The sequence below is a fragment of the Oryctolagus cuniculus genome, chromosome 7, assembly GCF_964237555.1.
Source record: "Oryctolagus cuniculus chromosome 7, mOryCun1.1, whole genome shotgun sequence".
In the NCBI taxonomy this organism is placed as follows: Eukaryota; Metazoa; Chordata; class Mammalia; order Lagomorpha; family Leporidae; genus Oryctolagus; species Oryctolagus cuniculus.
The window spans coordinates 76677854-76688675 of NC_091438.1; the positions used below are offsets into that span (position 1 = coordinate 76677854).

Consider the following 10822-nt stretch of genomic DNA (forward strand, 5'->3'; position numbering starts at 1 on the left):
ACTGGGAGAATGAATCAAATCAAGTTGAAGCATTTTGCCAATAAGCAAAGACACTCTCATTCCTCCCAACAAATGTCTGGATTGCAAAAACAAAACAAAACAAAACAAAACAAAACAAAACAAAACAAAACAAAAATACAGCTGAAACACTCCTCTCCAGGCACGGCTTGTGATGCATTTTCCCCTTCTGCTCCACTAGTAGCAACCAAATAGCTACTTGGCAAGGTTGACTCTGCCCCTACCTCCCACCTGAGAGGGTCCAGAAATGCTTAGGTGAAGGCACCTGTCCAGGGAAGGCTTGAAGAAATTTTTTAGGCACTATTTCTCATTCCAATCCTGCAGTTGCTGTTGTTGATAGAAGTCAAAACTTATTCTTTGAAAGCCACTTGCAGATATGAGCCCTTGTTTAACTCAGAATACATACTTGCCCAGCAAAATTGTTTCCTAAGGCTACCTGGCGTAGTCCTCTTAAGGGTTGACGCTAGCTCACCTCTGAGCCAGGCCCAGGACACAGGTGTTCTATGTGTTACAGCAGTTACTCCCCTCTTTATTGGATGTCACCATTTTTCTATTGTGTTTGCCACATATTGCTTATGAATATTAGGAGACCCACAAGAATGCATTTATTAAATTGGTAAATTTTAAAAAACAAATGTGTGATTCAAAACCCCTGACTTGACAAGCACAACACTCATTGTGCTTTCAGAGGCTTGCGAAACCCCATCTGTACAGCATTGTGTGTAAATAAGTCTGTCGTGAAACAGATAGTAAATATGCCCTTGTTTCCAATTCACCACTTTAGAATAATTTTCCTTAAAATATCCTACAAACGAGAAAAAGGGGATTCCTCTCACAGGCTCCTATAGGGAGAGCGTTCACAGTGGCCCGTGCAGAGGTGACTCTGAGCTTCGGGAAGGCCAGTGGGCTGATGGTTTCACAGCTCCAGACGTCTTACAACCTGGAGATCAGTGTGTCTGCTTCTCACTAGCCTTCTAAGTTCTTCACAGGACTCAGCCTTGGAACACATCTTTTGGCATGGGGTCCTATGTACGCTCACAAAATAGGTGAAAATAGGTGAGGGTCAAGGTTTTTCTAGAGAAGTATGGGATTATCAATTAATTTAGAAACCTCCTAAATGGGTTGATCATTGCATGATCATCACAGGTGCTTTCCCAAATCAGGAACAACTCAGACCAATTTTTGATCCTATTCTTTTTTTTTTTTTTTTTTTTTTTTTTTTTTTTTTTTTTGACAGGCAGAGTGGACAGTGAGAGAGAGACAGAGAGAGAAAGGTCTTCCTTTTGCCGTTGGTTCACCCTCCAATGGCCGCCGCTGCAGCCGGCGCACCGTGCTGATCCGATGGCAGGAGCCAGGAGCCAGGTGCTTTTCCTGGTCTCCCATGGGGTGCAGGGCCCAAGCACCTGGGCCATCCTCCACTGCACTCCCTGGCCATAGCAGAGAGCTGGCCTGGAAGAGGGGCAACCGGGACAGAATCCGGCGCCCTGACCGGGACTAGAACCCGGTGTGCCGGCGCCGCAAGGTGGAGGATTAGCCTATTGAGCCACGGCGCCGGCCTTGATCCTATTCTTACACGCTGGTGATTTCCCCAGACAACTTCTGTCCTCATCCTAATACTTCCAGAAGTACCCAAGGCTTTGATGACGATTGGCATGCCATCTCAACGCATGTTCTCAGTCCTAAATACTGTACTAGTCCTCTCCCTAGGAGGGTGTGATTTTTAAACTAGATGATTGCATAAACCACATTTTCCTGGACTGGGAAAGCCTGTGTCCAGCCTGTTCCTTGCCCTCACAGCTGGGTATTGGTACAAGAAAACTGCCTACACTTTGTAACTAGAGACAAGGTCTCCAGTTGGAAAGTTGGTCACATGGTGTCCACTCCTCAAGGAGCATGGACTTGGTGCCCAAGCTCCCCTCTGGCACCTGCCATTCTGAACTCCACCAGAACTCCCTCCTTTTCCTCCCAACCTGCAAACTTTTCCAATGAGCCTGCTCTGCAGGAAGTGGGTAAAGAGAATTCTGTACCTCAAGGCTGTCCTTAACTATAACTTCTTGGCTTTTAAGACAGTAACAGCAGGGTAATTTATTGGGCTAAAAACTAAAAAGACTCCATAACCACCTTTGGAAATAGCGCTGGGCTGCAGCTTCCCTAACATGTGAGCTGTCTGCACACAGTGGTGGGAGGCATTCTAACAAGCATCTGGATTTCAGAACCAGGGCCCTGAGAGATCATCTGGCCTGACCAGCACATAGATAAGGAAACAAACAGTGCCTCTGGCTGAGCCTCTTTGGAGATAGACTGTCCACTGCTTAACTTGTAAAAACTCCAGATGCAGCCAGGCCACCTCTCCAGGATAACGGGATGACAGAAGCCATCTGATCTCCTTCCACAGGTCTGATCTTCCACACGAAGCACTCCCAGCAGCTAGAAAGGAACTCTGAGCAGCTGGAGGGGCAGGAGCCCTTGCCCGATGGTCATCCAAACAGCTGGCCAGCAAAAATGATCCACTGCAGCCAAAAACAACACACGTGGAGCTTACAACAAACTCAAAATGAGGCTCTTCAAGAAGGAAACACAAACTGACTCGTTCACCTGGAACACGTAATGGTGGAACTGACTCAGCCAAACAAATTGGAAACCCTTTCCATCCAGGTGACAGAAGCAGAAACACCAGTGCTTCCTACTAGTGACCTTGGTCTCAGTATTGCTGTCATTTCAAGTGGGTCTGCTTTTCTGTGTGTATGTGTGTGTGTGTGTGTTATTTTCAAGGAAAAATAAAATGCGAATGCACTCATCATGAACAACCCTATTCACTCACTTCCCTGGTATGAACCATCTGGTATAACTGTAGATATTTTCTGTTGAGTGTGTGTAGCTCCATGTCATTGCCAAAGTCTACTGTGTAAGTTGTTGCCACCAAGTGCTATGTATGGCAGGATTCTACAACACTGGGGTGGAAGAGAATGAACTTGTCTTTTTTTTTTTTTTATTTGTAAGGCAGAGTTACAGAGAGGCAGAGGCAGAGAGAGAAAGAGAAGTCAGCCGGCACTGCAGCTCACTAGGCTAATCCTCCGCCTTGCGGCGCTGGCACACCGGGTTCTAGTCCCGGTCAGGGTACTGGATTCTGTCCCGGTTGCCCTTCTTCCAGGCCAGCTCTCTGCTGTGGCCGGGAGTGCAGTGGAGGATGGCCCAAGTGCTTGGGCCCTGAACCCCATGGGAGACCAGGAGAAGCACCTGGCTCCTGCCATCGGATCAGTGCAGTGCGCCGGCCGCAGCGTGCCGTCTGCGGCGGCCACTGGAGGGTGAACCAGTGGCAAAAGGAAGACCTTTCTCTCTGTCTCTCTCTCACACTGTCCACTTCTGCCTGTCAAAAAAAAAAAAAAAGTCTTCCATCCATTGGTCCACTTCCCAAATGGCCACAATGGCTGGAGCTGGGCTGATCCAAAGCCAGGAGCCAGGAGTTTCTTCTAGACCTCCCATGTGGGTGCAGGGGCCAAAGGACTTGGGCCATCTGCTGCTGCTTTCCCAGGCATAGCAGCCAGGACTCGAACTAGCGCCCATATGGGATGCCACCATTGAGGCAGCAACTTTACCTGCTATGCCACAGCGCCCGCCCCAAACTGGTCTTAATGTTGTTGTCGTTATAGGACTTGAAGAAAACATGCAACTGGTAATGCATGCAAACATTATCCACTGTCAGCTGGGAATTATCTGAATCTACATTTCATTTTTGCCTAGATTATCTGAGCGCTACATATAGGTATAATTAGGACACAGACAAGGAGGCATGGACAACTGAGAGAGGACCCTTGGTTGGCTCTGAGACCTCACATGCCTTTATAACTGTTTAAAGACAGGACTCACCCATAGAGTGCACTTCTACCTCCACGGTGCAAATGTGCGTCTTCAATTGGATTAATCTGATCTTGAGTCTTTAAAAATCTACCACTGATCAAAACCACAAATGAGGGTCAAAATAGAGGTTGGGAAAGCCCAGGAGTATGTTGTTGAAACTTGTATCACAATGTTGCTTCCTGGATGGCCATGTAATTTAAGTTAAGCAACTAGGATATCACAGTAAAGAAGACTCCCCGAGGGAGGAGACGAGCAGTCATTCATAGTGGGTTGTGCAGGTTTCAGAAAGGAATCAGGGACTGGAAAGAGCTGGATTAGCTCAGCTCACCTCCTGCCTCTACCACTACACTGAGCTCCCCAAGGGCAAGATCTGTGTCTTTTTTTACCCTGTTTTTTTTTTTTTTTTTTTTCAGCACCTGGTACACAGAAAATACTAAAAAAAAAAAAAAATCCAAACTGAAAATCCAGCAAAAAATATACCAAAAAGAAGTAGGTCCAAGAAAATGATATCTCAAAAAAAAAAAAAAAAAAAAAGCAAATGGCAAGTTGAGCAACAGACATGCTATGCTTTAAAAAAGACTAGTCACAGACAGTAGGCAGGAAGAAAGTCCTGGCCCAGTATGCTTGGGTTTGAGGAATATTCAAGTGGGAAGCTTGGCCCAAACTTCCTGAGAACATGTTACATCAGTTGAAATATCCCCCAGTCTAGTTTGATAAGGGAGACTGGTATGGAAGAGGAAGAGAAACTGGAAAGTCAACTCAAGAAATGCAAGCACTGGGACCAGCACTGTGGTACAGTGGGTGAAGCCACTGCCTGCAATGCCAGTGTCCCATGTCAGAGTGCCAGGTTTAGCCCCAGCTGCTCCACTTCCAATCCAGCTCCCTACTAAAGCAACAGATGATTGCTCAAGTACTTGGCCACCTGACACCCACATGGGAGACCCAGATGGAGTTCCAGATGCCTGGTTTTGGCCTGGCCCAGCTGCCCTAGCCATTTCAGCCATTTGGGGAGTGAACAGCAGATGGTGTGTGTATGTGTGTGTGTCTCACTCTCCCTTTCAAATAAATAAATCTTTAAAAATAAAAAAGGGAAGAAGGGAAAGAAAGAAGGGAAGGAAGGGAGGGAAGGAAGGAGGGAGGTAAAGGAGGGAGGGAGGGAGGGAGGGAGGGAGGGAGGAAGAAACCACTAAGGGGATATCCCAGGCATGTGACTTGCTGCCGGCTTTTCTGGGCCTCTAGCTCCTCTTTGGGAGTCTCAAGATTTTGGAATAGCTGGGAGCAAAAGATAAATTTCCATCATGAGTAGACAGCTCTCAGAGGGCTTCATTTGTGTCTGTCACCATATCCCCCCTGAAGAGACAGTGGGCTTGGAGGAAGGGGTCTGTGTGACAGCCCAGGGACTTACTGTGAAACCATAGAGGAGGAAGCCCTGTACCAGCAGCCCTGTGGGGCAGAAAGGAAGTTTCCCCAAGAAAAGCTAGTGTCAGCGTTGAGGGGAAGCTGTCTCAGGCACCACAAGGCGCCAGTCTCCTGTGCCCAGGCCCTAGGATGTGGTTTCCTCAGGGTGGTGATCCAGTGCCTCATCAGGTCACATAAGATGAATAGTTCTTGACTCCTCATGGCAAGGGGGAGACTTGCCACCATGTTGTGTCCAAGGTGATTGTCAACTTGGGGAAAGGATTCATATTAGGAGTTTCAGATTCATAAAACCACATGCTTTTAAAGCTGGGAAATTCCTCAACATTCAAAAACTACACCCTTGTATCCTTGTTTTGTTTGCCTAGTTTTAACGGAGGGAGAAATCATGCCCTTAAAAAAGGCCATCCAGTCTTCCCTGCAGACCCCACTCTGGTCTTTCTAGGATTGCTTCTCCCTTACAGGACAGAATCCACAGGTTGCAGGAGACATGCACACCTGGCCCACAACTCTGGACTTCCCTGTCCAGATGGTCTAAAGCCCACTTTTAGAGCCTGGGTGGGCTGCTTTCTGCACCAATGGTAGTCCTGGTGTCTACACACAGTAATTGAGCCTCCATGGAAAAACAGGGAAGAGTGAAAAGGGAGGTGGGTCATGGGACAGCTGGATTTGTACTATGATTGTCCAGTGTGGAACTCCAAGGAAATCAAGAAGTTGACCTTTAAACCTAGGTCATCATTACAAAGGTCATCATTTAGCTGTTTAATAGCTTGGTTTATAACTTTGAGTACATATACACAATGGTATGAGGTGCTCCCTAAGGGCCGTCCCCACAGCTTGCCATGCCACACTCAGCTATCTAGGCAGGTACTTTTTTTTTTTTTTTTTTTTTTTTGGTACTTCAGCAACTTTCCTGAGAGATCACAGCTTACTCTAGGCAAATTCCATAGCCCTGAGTCATGGTGAATTTCAGGGAGCACACTTCCTCTGCAAAGCTCTGCACAGTTCCTGATCATATAGCATTCCAGGCATTCTGCTTAGCCATGGAACTATGCTCATATTCCACCAGAGCTGGCAGTATCCTAGGTCCTGAATGATAATGACCACTAAGTCAATCCTCTTATAGTTCCAGGAGAAACAAAGGAGTGAGAGAGAAGGGAGGAGACAGAGGGGAGAAGAGGGGCAGAAACAGGCAATGTTCCATATTCTGGGAACAAAGCAACCAACAAGACAGCCTCTGTCCACGGTGTTCAGGTTCTGGTGCAGGGCCTAGCAGACTATCTGTAAAGGGCCGTATGGTGAAAATTTTCAGCTCTACAACTTCATCCAGTCTCTGATCACAACTACTAAACTCAGCTATTGTAGCCAGAAGCAGCCATAGACAAAACGTCAAGGAGAGGGACAGGCTGGATATGCCCTGAGCCATGCAGGCACACTGCTGTTGTAGTGACAAGCAGATTACAGTGTCCCAGGCACGTCAAAGGTCACTTGGAACAGAGATGTCTGGCAGCCTTCCCTACCATAAAATTACTCCTTTTCTCTTTGTCATTAACAAGTATTTTGTGGTGAAACACTTTAATATTATGCAAATGATCCCACGCCTCACCGAATGCTTAATACATTTATGTGTTTACTTATTCTGTATGGATTCATCGTTTCCTATTTTATTCAAGGGATCTCACTCTTTCTATATTATTCATTTTAATGCTCAGGTTGTCCCTGATTTAGCCAGTGGAAATCCATCAAGATGGCTTCTGTGTCCTTTTGCCATGTTCCACAGCAACGCTGGAGGACTTACTTGCTTTCTGGCACAAGGCAATCGAGGCTCATCTTTCCATTTCCCAACCTGGAATCAACCATTTCCCCAGGGAGCCCTGGTTCCTTTCAGGAAATATATCATATATAAGCCAATGCCTCAGCTCTCTCTCAGAGGACAGCTAGATAATGCGTGTGTGTGTGTGTGTGTGTGTGTGTGTGTGTGTAGTCAGATGCCTATTTCCATTCTGTATACAGGTATAGATACCAACATATATATTGATAGGCAAGAGTCCACACGTACACCTCCAAGTCCTGCCCATCATCACATGGTTCTCTTTAATTTTCCCTCTTTCTGTATTTTTAACTCCCTTCCCTCATCTTGAACATATTTACCATTTTACTTAATCCCTCTGAATGTAACCCATCTCCCATTCTACCAATGTCCTACCTACCCCCACCCCATGGGTCCCACCTCAAACTACTATGTCTCTGATGCCCACATTCTCCTCTGCCCACTCAGACTCTTCCTCCTACCATCCCACTGCCCCCACCACACAGACACCCTCCTCACCCTGACTGGGGAGACTTCCTACCCCAGGCACCTATCTGCATAGATCCCTCCTCACCCACCAGGGCTCTTACACCCTGTTCAGGGCCATTGAGGCTCCCTCTCAGCCCCCACATGGACACCTCCCTGTGCCACCCAACAGCCTGAATAATGGTTTGTTTAGGTTAGAACAGTGACTCCTAAAGATTGGGAAGGTTGGGGGAGAGCAGATAGAAGGGGGTTGGATAACAGGTATGAAAACACAGTCAGCAGGAATAAGTTCTAGTGTTCCATGGCACAGTGAGTGACTGTAGTTGACTGTATAAAGGACTGGAACAGAGGAGCTGACAGGCCCCGACACAAAGAAAAGAGAAGGAAGTGCAAACGCTAATCACCTGGTTAGATCAACAGCAGCTCCCTCAGTGTAATCTATTGAAAGTCAGCCCTCGACACAAGGGTTTGAAAAAAAAAAAATATATATATATATGCATGTGCTGAAATATTGTACAGTACCCCATAAAAATGTAGAGATAGCAAATGTTAATAAAAATTGTTTAAAAGAATGATTCATAGGAACAGAAGAGGAAAAGAATGATTAAAGACCACTTTTTGAAAAGTCAAACAAGAACTTTGGAAAGAAAACATAAGATACTGTTTTTATTACATTGGGATAAGGTTAAGTTTTCTTAAACTATACTGTTGGTTGCTAACACTAAGTACTAACCATGTACTAGGCACAGTTTACAGTATTTCATAGATTTAATCACTTACAGTAATCCTTACAAGCCACCTAAAAAGCAGGAACTGTGATTGTCCCCATCTTACACAGGAATAAACTGAGGCCCAGAGAGTTTAACCTGACCTAAATTGTAATAGTTAGTGATTGGGCTAGGATTTAAAACCACATAGTCTGGCTCTAGAACCTTAATTCTTAATCACTACTCTGTAAAACCTCTCCAAAGACACAGAACAACAACAACACACACATATACCATAGGAAAAAAGACTCTTCGGGGCCAGCATTGTGGTGCAGCAGGTTAAGCCGCCACCTGCAATGCCAGCATCCCATTTGTGCCCACTCGAGTTCTGGCTGCTCCATTTCTGATCCAGCTCTCTGCTAATGCACCTGGGAAATCAGCAGAAGATGACCCAAGTATTTGAGCCTCTATACCTATGTGAGAGATCCAGATGAAGCTCCTGGCTTTGGATCAGCCCAGCCCCAGCCGTTGCGGCCATCTGGGGAGTGAACCAGAGGATCAAAGATCTCTCTCTGTTTCTCCCTCTCTTTCTCTGTAATGCTGCCTTTCAAATAAATAAATATTTTTTAAAAAATACTCATTAATTTAGTATGTGAAAATAAATGACTGCTATAAAACAAAACACACTATAAAAACATTATAGATGAGAAGTTATCTTCAGTATGCATAATAAACAAAGAATAAGTATGCAAATGTGAAAAAAATTCTATGATTCAGTAAGACAACTCAAGAGAAAATCAGCAAAGAATATGAACAGAAAAAGAAACTCAGAGTCGCTAAACATTGGAAAAGATACACTGCCTCACTGGTAATCAAGGGAATAAAAATCCAAATAACAACAGGAGACTATTTCACATCTATCAGGTTGGCAAAAATCAGAAAGATGAAAGAATACCAAATCTGGCAAGGTCACGGGGCAATGGGAACTTTCACCTCGGACAGGAGTTTCTGATGGGGTCCTCAAGCCCGCCCTGTGTTCGGAGATACACTAGGGGATCTGCAAAGATTCAGTATACCATTGTACTTGTGACAAAAAAGCATTAGAGCAACACAGTAAGATGACACAGCTGGATCGTACTGGAAAAGGACGTGAGGAGGGGTTGGGATGATCCGTGCACAGGTTCCCTTAGGCTTTCTTCCTCTCAAGCGGGATCACACAGAGCACATCCATTCTCTAGTAGTGAGAATGCAGCAATATGTATGTGATGCCTCTGCCAACAGAAGCCCATTGGAGACTCAGCTCCTAATGTGCAGTTTCTCTAAGAGTAGGTCTGGGAGAGCGGTTTGGGTCAATGGACACATACATCTTCAAAGAGCTGCCCAAACTGTCCTATCCATGTACACACTGCAGAAAAGCGTTAACAAGGCAGAATGGAAAGTGCTATATCTGGAAAGCTTTGCTTATAAGACACCTTCACGGGTGTCTGGGAACTTGGATTTCTGGAAGTTCTTACTATTCTTCAACATATTCCAAAATTCCAGTGCCCCAGAACAGAAGCAAGGGTTCACCTAAAACCATATTGTCTGCACAGTTGACACCCCATATCAGTTAAAGAATAGTGAGAACACTCCAGAAATCCAAGTTCCCAGATACCTGCCAAGGTGTCTTATAAGCAACATGTCTTATAAGGTATCTTATAAGAAATAAAATAGATCTGTTTAAAAAAGTGATCATTAATCAATAGGAGAATGAATAAATAAATTATGGCCTATTCATACAAGGAGTGCTATGTAGCAATGGAAATGAATGAACTAAAAACATGTTTCTAAAGACATAAATCCCCGGCCAGCGCTGTGGCTCAACAGGCTAATCCTCCGCCTTGCGGCGCCGGCACACCAGGTTCTAGCCCCGGTCAGGGTACTGGATTCTGTCCTGGTTGCCCCTCTTCCAGGCCAGCTCTCTGCTGTGGCCTGGGAGTGCACTGGAGGATGGCCCAAGTGCTTGGGCCCTGCACCCCATGGGAGACCAGAAAATGCACCTGGCTCCTGGCTTCGGATCAGCACGGTGCGCCGGCTGCAGCGCGCCGGCCACGGCGGCCATTGGAGGGTGAACCAACGGCAACCTTTCTCTCTGTCTCTCTCTCTCTTTCACTGTCCACTCCGCCTGTCAAAAAAAAAAAAAAAAAAAAAAGACATAAATCCCAAAACACAGTGGTTAGCAAAGACAACTAATGGCAGAGCAATTTGTTTAGCAAGGCCTTCCATGATCACTCTAACATTTAGTTTCTCCTATCATCATCCTCACATCATGTCCCCTTCTCTGCTTTTTCTTATGTTACCAGTTATCATTATTTCACACATGACAAGTCTTTACTTGCTTATCTTCACTATCTCTCTACCCCTCTAGAATATAGAGTAGGAATTTTCACTTGTTTTCTTTACTGCCATATTCCCAATGTCTAAAACAGTGTCTGATCATAGTAGCCACTCAATAAAGTATTTGCTGAATTAATGAATGAAGTATGAT

The 10822-nt window shown here is 45.5% G+C and overlaps 1 protein-coding gene and 1 long non-coding RNA gene across 4 annotated transcripts in view; one reads left to right on the forward strand and one right to left on the reverse strand.

Moving 5' to 3' along the window:
* Positions 1-2825, forward strand: part of ABCA4 (ATP binding cassette subfamily A member 4) — a 138845-nt gene extending 136020 nt beyond the window's left edge. Inside the window, exon 50 of one of the 2 annotated variants that reach the window (XM_051857469.2) lies at positions 2414-2825. In XM_051857469.2, coding sequence (XP_051713429.2) covers positions 2414-2419 — 6 coding nt within the window. In that variant the 3' untranslated portion in view covers positions 2420-2825. The other variant, XM_070078016.1, reaches the window with a different exon arrangement.
* A 1264-nt stretch (positions 2826-4089) lies between these two features.
* LOC103350120 (uncharacterized) overlaps positions 4090-10822 on the reverse strand; it is a 54352-nt gene continuing 47619 nt past the window's right edge. For both annotated transcript variants that reach the window (XR_007923980.2, XR_007923981.2), the window contains one exon: positions 4090-10459. This is a non-coding gene — a long non-coding RNA (uncharacterized lncRNA). The remainder of the gene's footprint in view (positions 10460-10822) is intronic.